The sequence below is a fragment of the Paralichthys olivaceus genome, chromosome 16 (genome assembly GCF_024713975.1).
Source record: "Paralichthys olivaceus isolate ysfri-2021 chromosome 16, ASM2471397v2, whole genome shotgun sequence".
Classification (NCBI taxonomy): Eukaryota; Metazoa; Chordata; class Actinopteri; order Pleuronectiformes; family Paralichthyidae; genus Paralichthys; species Paralichthys olivaceus.
Window position 1 is genome coordinate 8862348 of NC_091108.1, and position 16879 is coordinate 8879226.

Here is a 16879-nt window from a genome sequence, read left to right on the forward strand (position 1 = left end):
CCTCATGTTGACATGTGAATATTTATTACAATAAATAAGATATTTAGTTCACACAGTCATGTTAAATGACCTTCGGCCAGACACTCTGTCTTTACTCATTAGACAAAAATTCTACCTCTGCTTTTCAGAAAGCAAATAACTCACCATGAACAATTAAGTCCAAAATCCATGCTCATGGATTCCTCCCACGTCAGTTCAAGTTTTATCATTTACCTCAAGAAGCAAACGACATTCCACAGTGTATTTTTTAAGAACAGTTCAGCACATCAAGCACAAGCTCATGTTCCCATACATACTAACCAAAAACAAAAAAAAGATGCCATGATCCCGCCTCTGTACCAGTCAGAGGAGCCAATGCAAGTGTAAGTGTACAAAGTTCGTAGTCTTCAATCCACCTCACTGTCGCTGTTGTAACTCTGAGCAAAAGAGTTTGAGTTTGAGTCTGTATTGTTGAGCAGCCCGATGAGTAAGGATATGAGCTTTCCATCTTGAGAAGAGTTGGTGATTGCGTTGCTGGGATTGCTGAGATTTCGGTACAGCATGGTCTGAATGGAGGTGCGGAGCTCCCACAGCAGCTCCCACGTCTCGACTGACAACTCACAGTGCACCAGAGAGCGACCAGGAAATGACACCTCCACTTTGTCTCCGTTCACTGGGACATAAGAGGAAAAAAAAATCTTATTTATGAAGGGGGATGATTTAAGACTGGAAATCTAGAAAACTGATTATATTTTGTATCGTCAGTGTTCAGGCGAAAATACTTTTAGAATGCACAGTCCAGAGATGAATTTAATTACACGACTTTCACATATTCATTCTTCAAGCTGACTAATAATGCTCAGGCTCTGTGGTCATTGGCAGCAATTAGCCTCGATGGAAAAACCAACCAAACAATTCAGAGATTTGTCTGAGGGGTTAAGAAATGAAATGTGATGTTTCTTGCCAGAGACAAAGAATGACAAAAGACAAAAAACAAATGAGATTTACTCAAGTGCACAAGTTGATGAATTTACAGAAATGTCCTAATATCTTCATTGTGAGCTGAAAACGACTGATTGACTTAGGTAAAACAACATCTTCTTCACTGCAGACATAAGCTAACATCAACACAGTGTCAGGCTTAATAAACTGAAGTGAAACTGCATTTTGTCCACAGTGACATGTCCTACCTGTCTCTGCGATATCACAGTCTGTGAGCAGCAGCAGTGCGAGTGGATGGACTACAGATGAGTCCCTGATGAAAACGGTCCCGCTGGACTTGACTGCATAGAAGAAGGTCAACCAGCGACTAGGGAACTCTTCTTTCCCTCTAAAATGTCAAAGGAACATACAGGAAGACATTTGATTTATATACACATACTATTTAAGTCAACACCTGCTGTAGCTGAATTTTCAATCATGCTCAGACCTGTTGACTGAGGAGCGGTGGAGATGCACCGGTCCAGTCAAGGTGCGGAAAAACACACCGTTAGGACGAAAACGTCCTCCTTTGGTCACAACACCTTTCTTCACCTAAACAAAACAGCAGTCATGATGTAATTAACTGAGGCACAAGCAGGAACAATATCACAACATGAAGACACAAAAAGATGGAGCACAATTTAAGAAGATAAATATATTAGACTCCATTCTGAGAAGTTGCCACGTACCTGAATGAGGTTGGGATAAAGTCCAGCCAGCAGCACAGCTTTCAGCATCTCATCCTTGTTGCTGTGTTCATTGTAGAAGGACATGCGATTCTGACATTCACTGGCATTAGAAACCAGCCCAGCCTCATGCAGGTTCTCACTGAACTGAGAGATGAGACCTATGACACAAGGGGAGGAATGATTTTGTGAAGCACGACTCATACTAGAACATTTGTGGTCCTTGTCCTGTCAATCTTATCTTGAAAACGGTTCTTCATACAAGCGATCCAAGTCCCATCTACTAACCGCTTTAACCCATTCACGAAGATGTGAGGTGTAGAATCTACAGTGATAAAATCTCTATATATGGATTAGTCTTGCTCCGTTTATGAACAAGATTAAGTCACAAAAAAGTTACCAAAGATTAAAAAGAATAATGTGACACAGCTTCAAGTCTTTGCAGTTGGAAGCTAGTTTGGCTCAGCCAGGACCACACAGTCCCCTTATAAAACCACATTTAAATTTTGTTTGCATCAAATTGCACACACTCATTAATATCAGTACCCTTGACATGCCTGATTTCTTATTTAATTTTTTAGATCCATGAATTATTATCTTAGGAATTAACAAAATGTTGAAAGATGCTATGTGTATGTTAAAGAAAGTGACCCACTAAGCTTCACACTAACCGTTGATGAATCGCAGGCTGGCCCTGGACAGAGTGTAATCCTGCAGATAGTCTTCTCTTTCCTCTCTCGTGCCCTCCTGCTGAACTCTCTTCCAGCCCAACACAGCTCTACTGAACACCAAATAATCACTGTAGCTGGAGCCAGTCAGAGATTTTTTGGCCTGGACAAACAGAGCACAGATCATCATATCAATTATAAAACATATCCAAGAAGTCAAATCTGTTGCGTTTTAAAAATGACATGATTAATAAACGTGGGTGTGTGGACAACTCACCTCGTTGACTAGTGCTCTGTTCTGCAGGCTGTTGTAGAAAGGGTCCCTGGTCAGACATGCCGCTATAGACAACATTGGCAGAGTACATCTGAACATGGCGCTCAGGACCAGCATCTTGCCCAGCCGAGGGTCACATGACATACAGGAGACACGCTCTCCCAAAGGTGTCAGGGTTTCCGTCTTGTCCAGAACTCCTGCCAAAATAAAAGCATTGACATCAATTTAATGCAGCAGTGAAATGCATGTAACCTGCAAATTAGAAAGACAGGATGGTGAAAATATCATCACATGATCCGGAGCAGCAGTTGCTGCGAGTCACTCACCTATGTCTTGTAAATTTCGGACAGCATCTCTCACAGCTTCTTGCTCTGGACTGTCCAAAACTTGGGATAAGAAATCTTCAGCCTCCAAACATAACAGAGAATCATTCAGTATGAGACAAATACATTATAGCAATAAATAAATATACAAAAGCCATTGTTCCACATCAGTACCTTGCAGTTAGGACTGTGAATTTTGGCCTGCACCACTAAACTCTCCAGCGGTGTGCGCAGGATCTCTGGGATTGGGAATGAAGTCATGGATTCCAGTTGCTCTCGTGGGAACAGGTGGTAGGACTGTCCTGGCTGACATCGCCCTGCTCGCCCTTTTCTTTGAGTGACATTAGAGCGGGATATCCAAACTGTGTCCAAACAGGAGACCTAAAAAAAACATTTCTCCGTTGTTATTTTTTCTACAGTTCCAGCAGAAAATATCACAAATTGCAGATCTATACTTTTGCAAATGTAGAAACTGTTAAATGAAGATACTATAATACCAACCTTCGTCCGTGGGTCATAATTCTGTTCTTTGTGAGTTCCTGCATCCACCACATGGACAATGTCATCTATGGTGATGGAGGTCTCAGCAATATTGGTGGCGAGCACAATCTTCCTCTGGCCCATTTGGGGGTGCTGGAACACAGCCTGCTGATCGGCCACTGACAAACTAGAGTGCACTAAAAGAAAAAAGGATAGAAATGATAAATGTTTTCTGTTCATAGGCAGAAATCCTCTTTTTACACAGAGAAGACAAGTCTTTGTCCGTGTGCTTACATGGCAGGATCATCTGTGAGCCGCAGGAAAAGTGGTGCTTCTCCTCAAGTTTCTCCCTAACTGCATTGATGTCCTGCCATCCAGGGAGGAAACACAGCACTGCACCTGAAGCATGATGGGAAAAGGGCTTTGAGAATCATAACCAAGGCCACCGTCTATAACAATGCTATAAAGCTTATACAAGTTAAAAAGGCAGTAGCTTAATTACCTGGTTCTCCATGTCTGTCAATGTGTTCGATGACATCAGCTACTAAATCTATATCAGGCGCAACTTCATCTCTTCCTCCCTTAAAACATGATAACATACAAATTCATCTTACACAGGACACAAGAGAATCGTTTGCACCATAAAGCAGGAAAGTGGGATGAATGTGAAGGTAAAAAACAAAAATCCATTCAGAGTTGATGCTTACCTTCTTGTCTGTCTCCTTTCTCTCTCTGATTGGCAGTCCACGTCCCAACTGTCTCAGCACATCCTCCAGGTATGTGTCCCTCACAGGGTGCATGAACCCTGGCACCTTCACTATGGGACTGCCTCCGAAGTACTCGGCCAGCCTCTGGTTGTCCCCGGTAGCGCTCATGAGAACCACTCGTAGGTCGGGGTTCTCTTTCAGGCAGGAGCGCAGTAAGGCCAGCAGCAGGTCGGTGTTGACGTCTCTCTCATGGACCTCATCCACCACCACATGGCTGATTCCCTTCAGGGACGGGTTCGACTGCAGCTTCCTCAGCAAGACGCCAACAGTGAGGAAGAGCAGCGCTCCTCCGCTCTGCTTAGGGGGTCGGCTCTCGAGTCTCACCTTTGTTCAAAGAGTATTAATTGCTTTGTTATTGTACACAGCTGTCACCACATTTATCCTCAAATATGAATATTCACAAGCACATAAAAAAATAATTTCATTTCAAGAGCAAAAAGATTATAACATTACCAATGCAGTCAAAATATAACCTTTTTATTTTAACATCTGCATATTACTTAGAGAATAATGAGGACCTTAGTTAATTTGCCCTGATAAATATTTTGTTTTGGACTGTATTAAAAACACAATTAAAAAAGGGTGAATTTGTATTGCATCTTATTCCAATTCTAAAACCAAAATAGCAGCTTTTTCAAAAGTAAATGTGAAATTCGAGCATTTTACCACAATCAAGGTTTTTTGGATATATAATAAATAAGTAGTTTTACTTTAATTGCATACAGGATGTAATGCAATAAAGTGTGAAATAAAATCCTCATCATTTAAAAATTGTCAAAAAATAAAAAATTGCCAACCACAATTTTTGATTATCCATCCATCTCTTTATATCATCTAACTGACAATAATACATAAAGAAAACGCAGTGTAAACTTGTTTCTACCTGATATCCCACACAGGATTTTAAAGCTGGGCCCATCTCATGAGCAACACGATGAGCCACTGACACAGCGCTGATCCTACGAGGCTGGGTCACGAGGATGTTGCAGTTCGCACCCTCCCCACCTCTCACACACTCCTCCAGCAAGAAACGGGGGATCCTTGTTGTTTTGCCACATCCTGTTTCACCAGCAATCACAACCACCCGAGAGGATCGCACCGCTGAGACCACACTCTGACGGTGGCTGTCAACCGGGAGCTCCACACTCAGTCCAGGGTTCACCTGCTCCCACTCCTCTTGTAGGTGGATGTTGAGCTGCTGAGCCTCATGCTCGGACAAAGGTTTGTACAGTCTGCCCGTGATGGCGTCTGTCACCAAGTCATCGTCGAAATCCTCCTGGTTTACTGTCTGGTCTCCTCTTGCCTCTTTTTCCTCCCATAGTTTCTGTACTTCTGTTGCCACTGGGTACTGTTGGAAAAAAAGAGACTCATGCTTTGGGGGAAAAATTAAATATTACCTCATGGCCTATGACAGTGGTTCCTAACTTGGGGGTTGGGACCCTCAAAGAGATCCTAAATGAAATCTGAGGGTTCACAAGATAGCTCAAGTTTTGAGAAAATAAATTATATATTTCTGTTAAATAAAAAAAAAAAATCACTGTATTTTAATTTCCCCTTTTTGGAACCTTCCTGAAAAGATGATCATGCTTAATATATTTTAACAATTAAATGTCTTTACGAGATCTACAACAAGATTAAGGGAAAAAAACCCCAGCCCAAGACCAAAGGTACATGTTCAAATTTTGGCCATGCAGTTCAAATACATATAAATGTGATTTAAAAAAAAGCTCCATCCATATTTCTCACCTGTTCAAGATACTCCCTCATGTTAACCTCCAGGTATTTGGGGATTTCCAGTGGGAGGGGTCGCCTGTCCCTCTCCCCAGCTTCCCTTACCATCTCATGGTTGTACTTGGCATGAGTCAGCGGATTGTTGTTTTTATCAATTAGCTGGAGCTCCTAAACCAGGTGACATAACACATGTGAGCACAAAGCTGACATGCAATGGGTAAAGTATTTCAGCAAAGTCGTTCCCACCTTCAGCTTCATGCACGCAAGAGCCGCAACTTTCTTCTCGGCAGTCACTCTGTTGTTCGCAGAGGCTGTGAACTTCATCTCCTCTGGCCATTTCAGGGTCAGTTCACACTTCTTCCACTTCCCTCCTGTTGTTCTGAAATTCATCAGCTCCTGCAATAACAGATGACATATTGATTTACTATACATAGTGCAAGCTAAAAGTGACTAGTTTTCACTGTGGCAGGAACAATAGCTACGAACCCTGATTCTGTTAGACGATGTGGCCACCTGAATGACCCGGGCTAGGAGAACTTTAGGTTGAGGAAACAGGGAGAGAGCTTCATCCACGGAGGAGTCTTCTACAAAGGGCAGGTATTGTTTTTGTTCACCTGCTTTAGATTTAGACACATGGATGTTATCTGTCCAAGGTTCATCCTCAATATCATAAAGGGATGAGCCTATCCCTCCTCTTGCTCTTCCCCGACCAGCCAGCTTCTTGGGGAGCTGATTGTTTGGTCCAATAACACCAATTTCCTGTGCACAAAAAGATGTAAATATAAAGGATATAAATATAAAGGGCCCATTCCAGGGTAAAGAAAATAATAATTTGTACAGTTAAGATGATCACACACTAGTGAAAACATCACTAGGATTAATTTATATTAAATGTTGCCCAAACATTCCCTTCACCCAAATCTTACACACTGGACCTTTCACAGCAAGTCTTACTTTGAGTTTGAGACAAGCAGCCGCTGCAGCATATCGCTCCGCATCAATCCTCTTGGAGGCAAAACCCTCCTCTTCGATCTTGTGGGGCCACAATAGTGTGACAGTCGCTTTCTACAGAAACAGAGACACGATACAAAACTTATAATCAAGCATGAGACATTATCACTCCCTCAACCTGGATCATCATGACTGATTCTCACCTTGACACCTTCTTGTTCAGTGTAGCTGTACTGGATGTGCCGAGACAGATCACTGGTTCCCAGTGACCGAGAGATGGTGTCACTCAAGAGGCTTTTCGGGTTTGGAAACTCCTTGAGGAGATCTGTGTTGAGGTGATCTGAACAAAAAGAACAAAAAGAAAGGTCAGACACGCAGCAAGGCCAACAACATACACTCAGGCAAACAGTGCCTGTGGAGAAGTGACGTCAGGATTTGTTTTGCAACCAAACTGAGAAATTCTGGTTTAATGTTCTGTGAATCTTTCTCCTTTCGAAGATGTTTGATTTAATGAGGTGTTTTACTGTTTGAGTGTCACAGCTGTGATAGCTGAGCTTTATTCACCGCTGCGTGTTTTCAGGATGGATGCCCTTGAGTGTTAGCACTGCAGAGGGCTGTCAAACACGTTAGCCGCTAGCTGACTTAGCTAACAGCCATTTCACTTACTTCCTTTAGTCTGGAAATACTCTGCACCGGGTTCCTCGAAGCTTCCGGATTTGGTCTTGTACCACCGCATGTCTCCGCTCCAGTTGGACGCTGTCGTGCCTCCTTTATAAACACATTTGGGGACTTTGCTCAGTCCTCTCAGCCGCACGAGTAAAACACCGGGTAGCGCCATTTTTAAACTACAACTTCTTCTTCTGCGGCGCTGACCGGAAGTAGACAGCAGTGCTCCCAGCGACACCGTCTGGCGAGGAGGGTAAAGCCTTCTCGCAACACTTGTATTGCGCGTGAAATCAAATGACGTCTCAACAAAATAAAAGTAAATAACACACTGGTAAATGAGTCATTGTTAAATAAATCAAGTGTATAATTTACACAACAATGATATTAGTTTTACAACATTGAATATTTCCTTGCTGACATGTTTTAATTCTTTGTGTTTCATTGGGTTACATAGGAATGATATGGGCCTGCCTGCCGCACCACGGTGCTGCTCTCGCCCACCACCAGCCGTGTCATGTCACAGGCTGGGGTCGTCTCCACTGTAAGACCCGCTGCCAAGTCTGCTAACACCCAGCTTACGATGGGTGCAGTGCATTTTAATGGTCAGGGACAAGAAGAATGTTATCTAAATTCTCAGCTGTTACTACAACAAGTGTGTGCAATTCCTCTGTAGCTGGAGGTCCACAGGCGACTGCACTACAGCAGGCCCTGCTTCCTGTGGTGGATCACAGCATCTGCAAACAAAACAGCTGGTGGGGCGGCTCAGTGGAGACGATGGTGTGTGCAGGAGGAGAGAGCAAGTCAGCGTGTCATGTAAGGGCCAACAAGGCAGCGTTATGTTTTGTGTAACATATAATAACATTTGTTGCGATTCTTCACGCGTGGCCCATTGAACTGTCAAGGCAGGGAAGGCAGGTGGTACGTTGAAGGAGTGACTAGTTTTGTGGACGGACGCTGATGTAATACTCCTCAGAGGCCCACAGTCTTTGCTCATGTGTCCTCGTTCATCCCCTGGATCAGTGAGGTGAGGGGAACCACATAAATATCACTTTACATAGAGACATACACTAAGTATCGTGTAGGATCTTTGTGACATGCACATACTTAATGTTGTGTTGTTTCCTTGCAGACGATAGCGCAAAACTAAAGAAGTGACTGAACAATAAAATGTATAATTACATTTACATATTATATTTGTCTTGTACTGAATCAAAGGGGATATTACAGTTAAAACATAAGACATTTTAATTAGTTTAAACAACAAATGGAATTTTAACAAAGACAGTAAATCGCAACATACACATATTTAACATATCTACAGAGTGAATCTATCACGGGGATACTAAGGCATATTTTGTAATCTTAGTGTGGTTATTATCTCTGACAAGTAGATTGTGTTTTTAGCTCTGTATGTTTGTTGGTATGCAAAATTACGCAAAAACTGCTGGACGGATAAACATGAAACGGTGGCATTTTTCAACACTTCCATTAATCTTTCAGAGAATTATTCATGGATCTTCATGGCATTTAATGAACTGCTATTTATAAGTGTGCGTAATTTGGTGCAGTTTGAATTTGAATTTTGAAAAGTTTTTTTTAAGGGGACAATTAGGCCTTGGCGAGTGAGTGCCATTATGGTTTGTTTGATGAATTAAGGACTCTTGATTGTAAATGAAATTGTAAATGGTTTGTGTATTCTTTAGAATTCAAACTTATTTGAAACAAAGATTATATAAACATTTGAATTTGACAGAACATGTCAATTTAAACAGCTGTGATGTTAATTCTTCTTTTACCTTTGAAACTGAGCAGTTTATATGTATATCCATCATTAATGTCAAAACATTCTTTTCAATTAGCTGCGTTGGATTTAGATGATACATTATGTTTAAACTCATGAGTCTGAGGGAGTCCAGGTGAAGAAGTCGATGCCCTGCAGCCCCTCAGGTAAGTACTCCTGCTCTACAGGGTCACTGAATGCAGGGTTGTATTTGTAGCCTTTAGCATAGCCCAGTGTCTTCATCAGTCTTGTGGGGGCGTTGCGGAGGTGCAGGGGGACGGAAGGCAGGGGCCCTTTGTGGTTCCTCAAACAGGCCTTCACATTACTATAGGCTTTGTAGATCTCCACTGACTTTGGTGCTCGTGCCAGATACACCACACACTGAGCCAGGATCACCTGATGAGCAGCAGAAATAAGTTGGTGAAAAACAACTATTGTGTGAGTCAGGGCAGTTAAATAGGGTCTAGATGAAAAACTGTGTAAAACCATAATTAACAGTCAGGTCAGCCTACCTCACATTCAGGCATCCCAATGAAGTGACAGGCCTGGAAGGTGGACACAGCCTGAGGAAGAGCAGAGGGATCTGCCATACCTGAGAACAACATCCAGTCAAAATGCATTTATTTATTAATCGTATTTTCTCTGGTTCAAATCTTTTCATTCCTACTTAGTCAGCAAAGATTCACTTTCCTGTAATTTCAATCACAATTTGTCAGGTCAGGGAAATTGACCCATATAGTTCTAAGGAACATTTAATAAGCAATTGACAGAACAGGAAAATAATCTTCAAATCCCCCTGTGCAATACAAAACTGTATGTGTGACTGTATTTGCAATAATTAAAATCAAACAATTCATACATTTTGTTTTAAAACAAAACCCAAATAAAAGCAGAATATCAAATCAATAAATGAATTGAGTGAAATTATAGAACAGTGAAGGCCTCTGCATAAAAACAAGTTTTGAAAGAAGAGCCAGACTCAACATGCCTGTGAATTTACGACAGCCCCCACAGCTGAGGGATCTCACCGCAACAGCCCTCAGTAATCTTTAATTATGAGCTGAGATTTAGGGACAATCTAGAGGCCCCTGTTTACTCTGGCTCAAAGTGAACTACAGCGTGGGTGATGTAACCAGGAGCGCAGCCAGGCAAGGTTGCAAACACCATCAGTCAAATCTAATCCTCCATGCAGGATATCCGTACATATTGTGGGAGACAAAACACTTGAGATGATGTGATGCAGTCATTCCACGTACCAACATCCTCGCTGGCAAAGCGGACCAGCCTGCGAGCCACGTAGAGCGGATCCTCGCCGCCCTCCAGCATGCGGCCCAGCCAATACAGAGAGGCATTCTCTTGGGAGCCTCTCAACGACTTGTGCAACGCCGAGATACAGTTGTAATGCTCTTCACCTTTGAGTAACACAAACAACAGAACACATCAATGAAAGATTAGTGAAGCTGAGGGCTTGAATGAAACGTATTCAACCCAGAAAGAATATCATTTTATTTATTTTGTTTGTTATGAGTTGTTTTCCCTTTGTTACATAATTAGGTTGTTGGGCCTTTTGATAAGATTGTGAAAATATATGTATCAGTCTGATTTAGTATCCTTTTTTGTGATTTTGCTGTTGTGTTGGTTTTTGTATTTATTTCATTTGTTTTCTGTTCAGTTATGTTAAATCTGTTTTGTAAATAACATTTAAAAAAAATACCAATGTGTGAAGCAAGAGAAATAAAACAGATTATGTTGCCATTTACCATTTACCACTGTGCAAAGAACATGACACACAGATTATCTGATAAACTAATGCCGCACAAGGACAAATGATTAAAGTGTAAATGTATAGCAGAGAATATAAAACCATAATGGAGGGTCATTAGTCAGACTGAGAGGCAGTGTCATCACCCCTTGGAACTGGGAACAGTAAATCTCAATCTCTTGGGCCAGCTGAGTGTTACGCAACAGGACAGTTTGGACAGCGGACCTTCAAGTGTCACACAGACAGACACACAGACTGAAAATAAATAACGCAGCACTCCTAAGCAACCGCAAGCTCGGCTATAAACACAGTTATATCTTTTATCATTTCATGGATTTCACGTGAAAGCTCCATGATAATGAAGTCACAACAGCTAACAGGAGGGTAATATGATCAGGCCTTCAAACTCCAGTTATTCAGAAGTTATATAAAGTGAAAATACTGATGACAGGTGTTACAGTGAAGCTGCTGAGAGGATTTAGAAAATATGGATTTGTAAAACATGTGTTAATGTTCCTCTGAGAGTGTCTCACATTTCAGCAATCATTAATAATGCCTCTATATTCACAGACATGAACTAGAATGGTCCTCAGAAGGCTCATAACTCCATCAGCCCTCTATCTGACCATGTTAAAGAGTAACACAATCCTGGAAATGGCCGTTAATCCGCTACAAGATGTGTTGAGTTCCTTAGTTCATGTCCCACCCCTCCACAAAATGTACTGGAAATAAATTCAGTAACTTTTGCGTAATACTGCTGACCAAAAGACAAACTAACACAGAAAACAAATAACCTAATGTGTGTACTTAATAATTTGGAAGTAGCTACAGTTGATGCTCTGATAAATGTAGGTTGGCCCCAACTCTCACTTCTCAAATGTGTGGGGTTCATAGTTTACTTCGGTAAGTAACTACAGCAACATGCAAATGATAAGTACATACATGCTCACCAGCTTTATCATAGAGAATGTGGGACCTCTGAAGACCTTCCTTCACATGCTCCTCCGTCACCACTATTTCTTGAGGAGAACCGCTCTGCGATGACGGGCTTGAGCGGTTAAAGCTCACCTGAGCCTGCACAGCGAGCTGCAGACTGTTGAGTCCTGTTCTTGCATCACCATCACAGAGGTAAGCAATGGTGTCCAGAGCTTTTTGCTCAATGGATATCTTTGGCCTGGGAAGTGAAAACATATTTAGGGTCAGTGTGAATACATATTACTGTAGCCTCTTCCCTCTGATAATAATTAATACCTGAGAAATGAAATATTAATCAATGATGACAAATATTGCCAAAATATGAATATTAGTGTTTTGTAGTAATTTTACAATAAGGTCAATGCATAATTGTCATATTACACCTGAGAAATAAAGAACTGCACAATCCGGTTACTGCTTGTTATTGGTTATGTTTATGAAAATTGCTCTGATATAACAATCATTAGAGGCAAAGTGATTGAATTTAAAATTCAGTTTAACAATGTCTGGATTAAGTTGAAATTAATACTTTATTTTTCATAAGGTCAAACTGTTACCATGTGTTTTATCCTGCTACTTTCACCTCTCCCTCCATAGTGCTGGTTACCATGGTAATTTAACCCGGATAAAAGAGAGCCAGCTTCATTCTGGTTTAAGATCCAAATTAGCTGGCTAATTTTTAATCTCAATATATGCTACAGGATCAGATTTCAGTGAATCTTAAATATTAAATATGACAACAATTCGATCAGTATCACACATGATCTGCAGCCAGCAGTTGACAGCTGCAGCTCATACACAAATTCTTTTCTGTCAACATATCAAACTGATATATCCACCCCTCCCATTTATTAATGAACTGAACTCTGTAAGCCAGGAACAAAAGAGGAGACTTGTAGGGTGGCTCCCGATCATGAAATCTGGGACACAGCGGACTCAGCTCTTACTCGTGTCCATCAGTTTTGTCTTGATCTTCAGGATTTGATAGATCTCGTCCCAGGACTCTGATACTGAGTGTGGCCACAGCCCGGTCCAGGATCGAGCCCATCGCCTCCACAGACAGCCTCTCCAGGACCAGCACCCTGCACCTGCTCAGCAGGGCTGCGTTCACCTGGAAGGACGGATTCTCCGTGGTCGCTCCGATCAGTGTGACTGTCCCGCACTCAACGTGAGGAAGGAAGGTGTCCTATAAATACACAAACATAAGTGAAGAAAGAAGAGAGAGACTAATGTGAGAAGAAATAACCACCATCTCTGAAGGGACGATAAAAAGTAAGTATTTGTTTTACTATTTTCATTATGCTTCCTCCATTAGAGAATGCAATGTCACACTTGCATCACTATGATGTGTATTTTCATGGTGAGTGGAAGTAAGGGAAGCAAACTATTCAAACAACTCAAATCTCAGTTTAAAATCTGTGAATATTTACGACCTGAAGCTTTAAATGTTCCTGAATACTACATTTAAAACAATGGCTTCAAACATAATCCGGTTTCAGAAGCAAAGTAGAACCTTCTTTTAGTGACTCACATAATATTTGATTTCCAACAAACACACAGAGGAATTAATGGGTACTGTATGAGAGGGGATAAAGTGTTGAGCACATTCTCATAGTGGAGCTGCTAAGACAGCTAGTAGACATGTTAGTCTGTAAGCTAATTATAACTTTATATTTATTCTTACAGAGAACATTAAACTGTGGTTTACCGAGAGGGATGACATCGTAAAACATGATCATGTAAACAGACTAAATGGAAACTGTACGACTGAAAAGAAATGGAGGTTAAATATAAACTACCGAGAGGAATGCCTGTGGACCGCACAAGCATCTTTTTTCTTTTGGCTTAAGCCTACAGATGTGTTGTCGGCTCACTTTGATTGACACCTCAACAAAAATCCTAACAAAAACCAGAAGGGTGGGGCTGTAAAGCAGAAGAGCAAAAAATTAAATGGAGGGGAATGCTGGGAAAGGTCTGGGTGAGAAAATCCAGGGTGCATCCAGGGTGCATTTTAAACATTTAGTAGTTGAATCTAAAGACTACAAACTAACATGCATACTCAGTGATTCACCTGTTGGGACTTATTGAAGCGGTGAATTTCATCGATGAACATGATGGTCTTCCTCTTGCACAGTCGCAGCTCGTTCTGCGCCTGCTTGATCACCTCTCGGACCTCACTCGTGGAAGTGCTGGTCGCAGACAGAGTGACAAAACGCGCTGTGCCATTCTTTTTACTGGTGCTGGCAATGATGTGAGCTAGTGTGGTCTGAAAGACAAAATCAAGCACAGAGTAATTATATTTAAAACCTATGCACTGCCAGTTAGAAGATAAATGGGTAAAATTGCAACAAAAAAAATTCCTGTTTATCAATGTGGGATCATAATAATAGTTTATATATATATATATATGGTAGCTTTAATCTCCATTGTGTCAGTTATACATTTAATTACCCATAAATCATTTGACCCAGCCACAAAAATAACAATGCACTGATGAAACCTGAACACTGTCAGACAACTGAGGGAGGGAGTTACAGACGTTAAGTATGAGTAAAGCATGTTAACAACGTCTAAGTATGGCAAGCTGCTGTACAACAATCTGTGCAAGTACCCTGGCATAGTTAAGAAGTCATTAACACGCTATACTCAGGTCTGACAAAGAGAAGTGAGGGATAATCAATCAACTTATAACTTACTGCAGCTCTAGTTTAGATCACTTTTAAAGCAAAAACAGGAGCACTTTTAAGTGCTGTACAGAAAGTTTAGTATTATTATTATTAAAAGTCCAAACAAGTGGTTGAATCACTGAAAAAATAATAATGAAGAGTTAAATTGATAATTTGAATAGTCTTAAAGGTTCAGTGTGTAAGATTTAGTGACATCCAGTGGTGAAGTTGCATGTTGCAGCTGAAAACCCCTCACCTCACCCTTCCCTTCCAAACATGGGAGAGAACCTGCGGCAGCCTTCAGCCGGCTTTGTAGAGTGGACCCTCTCCCGACGTAAATTGAAAGTATTTAAATAGAAAAGGTCCATTCGAGGGTAAAGAAAACCACAATTTGTACAATTTAGATGAAACACACGAGTGAAAACATCACTAGGATTATTTTGTATTTAATTTCTGCCAATAGATCCATTTCACCTAAATCGTACACACTGGACCTTTAACTGAGAAAACTTACAGATGCAGCTATTTGGAATAGTAATAATAATATCAGTGTTGGGTTATCAAGGGGAGAGTGTGCTGTTGCAAACAAATGCATCATATCAGACACACATAATAAATCAAATCACGGGGATGGAGCATCATGTAGGGACCACCACACCTTCCCACACCCCGGCGGCCCCCACAGGATCAGGGACGGAATCTCCTGGGAGTCCAGCAGTGACCGGATGAGAGTTTGTTCTCCCACAACTTGGCTCTGACCGAAGTATTGATCCAGAGTGTTCGGCCTCAGAATCTCCGCTAAAGGCTTGTTCAGGGTCAGCAGCGATGGAGCAGGTGTTGCCTTCACGGACACAGATGTTTGGCTCCTCACGGCCTCAGTCCCTGCGGCTGGTTCACTGTCAGCCTCATCCACAGCGCCACGTTTCAGCCCCTTGTTGTTGACAGCACTTTGTTTACTGGTAAACAAACCAGTCCGATCACTTTGTTGTGATGGTTTCAACTTGCTGGTGTGAAACAGAGAAAACGATCCAGCCCCCGGTTTGTTGACAGCGGGACTGGCCGGTGCAGCCCCCGCACTAACCCGGGGTCTCTTCAGAGGAGGCTCGCTGTTGTCAGCCATGGTGGACGGGGTATTGTCGGCAGCACCTTCCAGCAGACACACGTCCAGGTGTTTGTTGATCGTTGTCGGTGTAAAGTCTTTAAAACAAACCGGACATTGAACCGAGTCCGCGGCAGAAGAGCTCATCTCGTCCGCCTGCGCCATGTTCAGTCCCCGCCAAACTTCCAACCACGTGACCAAACACTGTTTTAATGTTAAATGGTTGAAACTATTTTAAACGTTGAATTCACACATTTCGATGTTTTATTTACTCGCTAATCGTGACGTCAATTAGAAGCTTATAATAATTCACTGTTTCTAATAAACCAATGATTCAGTTCCGGTCCGGGTGCGTTCACGGACACACGGGGCTGTCAGACACCATGTGGTGCGTTTGCGACACAAGCTCCGCGCATGAAGTCACATTCATCCGCATTTGTTCACGTTGTATATTGAAAAAAAACACTTGTATCACTTTAGGTGAGAACTTCCTCACTTGAGTTTAAAGATAGCCGATGATAGCCGGACACACTGTGATATTACACTGTATTTATTAGATTTTAATCTATATTTAATACATTTATATTTTACGAATATTCTAAGCTGCATTTCAACTATTTGTTGGTGAACTTTAAAAATGTAAAGTTATTCTAATGTCACGTATGCTTTAGAAATGACAGTTACTCTTGAAAGCACACTATTTCCAAGCATGGGATGATGTTATGAAATAAGGAATTTTGAAAATGTCTTGTTTATGACAGATAATTATTATCATATGTTTCATATTTATGAATGAAAATATAATCATATATGGTCATGAAATCAACTATATGAACAACTAAAAACACCCTGATAGATTATGGGTGAAGTGTTGATGAAATAACCAAAAAAGGCTTGGTTGACAAAACAAGATAAGATAATAACATGTATATAATATATTATAATATAATAAAATATTAAAAGAAAGAATGTATTATAAATGCACATATATTCATCATATATAATATATTATAAAATGATAGAATATAGTGTAATATTAGATTAGATCATATAATACATAAGAATATTAAAAGAAAGAAGGATACTTTAAG

General features: G+C 41.2%; 2 protein-coding genes and 1 pseudogene across 2 annotated transcripts; 1 reads left to right on the plus strand and 2 right to left on the minus strand.

Moving 5' to 3' along the window:
• Positions 1-2: 2 nt before the first annotated feature.
• On the minus strand, positions 3-7697 carry dhx30 (DEAH (Asp-Glu-Ala-His) box helicase 30). Its single transcript, XM_020111701.2, has 19 exons — positions 7507-7697; positions 7044-7180; positions 6844-6954; positions 6376-6648; positions 6136-6285; positions 5905-6057; positions 5042-5506; positions 4099-4482; positions 3894-3972; positions 3686-3790; positions 3413-3588; positions 3086-3292; positions 2915-2996; positions 2592-2785; positions 2318-2477; positions 1650-1807; positions 1409-1512; positions 1170-1309; positions 3-652 (listed from the first exon to the last, which is right to left on the minus strand). Exons 1-19 carry the CDS (start codon positions 7676-7678, stop codon positions 387-389), a joined length of 3516 nt encoding a protein of 1171 aa, XP_019967260.2. The 5' UTR covers positions 7679-7697; the 3' UTR covers positions 3-386.
• Positions 7698-7861: 164 nt separating this feature from the next.
• On the plus strand, positions 7862-8653 carry LOC109637822 (proproteinase E-like; annotated as a pseudogene).
• An 80-nt stretch (positions 8654-8733) lies between these two features.
• Positions 8734-16159, minus strand: wrnip1 (WRN helicase interacting protein 1). The gene is made up of 7 exons (XM_020100411.2): positions 15348-16159; positions 14095-14289; positions 12971-13209; positions 11999-12222; positions 10543-10698; positions 9799-9878; positions 8734-9682 (listed from the first exon to the last, which is right to left on the minus strand). The coding sequence occupies exons 1-7, from the start codon at positions 15951-15953 to the stop codon at positions 9401-9403; spliced, it is 1782 nt and encodes a 593-aa protein (XP_019955970.1). The 5' UTR covers positions 15954-16159; the 3' UTR covers positions 8734-9400.
• Between the last annotated feature and the right edge of the window lie 720 nt (positions 16160-16879).

Excerpts from the sequence above, each read along its gene's own strand:
- wrnip1 (XM_020100411.2), bottom strand. The coding sequence starts at position 15,953 with ATGGCGCAGGCGGACGAGATGAGCTCTTCTGCCGCGGACTCGGTTCAA. Across the intron at positions 12,223-12,970 it reads GACAAAACTGATGGACACGA|GCCAAAGATATCCATTGAGC; the intron begins GTAAGAGCTGAG and ends TTCACTTCCCAG. Across the intron at positions 9,683-9,798 it reads TTGGGATGCCTGAATGTGAG|GTGATCCTGGCTCAGTGTGT; the intron begins GTAGGCTGACCT and ends GCTGCTCATCAG.
- dhx30 (XM_020111701.2), bottom strand. The coding sequence starts at position 7,678 with ATGGCGCTACCCGGTGTTTTACTCGTGCGGCTGAGAGGACTGAGCAAA. Across the intron at positions 5,507-5,904 it reads TGAGGGAGTATCTTGAACAG|TACCCAGTGGCAACAGAAGT; the intron begins GTGAGAAATATG and ends TTTTTCCAACAG. Across the intron at positions 3,293-3,412 it reads ATTATGACCCACGGACGAAG|GTCTCCTGTTTGGACACAGT; the intron begins GTTGGTATTATA and ends TGTTTTTTTTAG.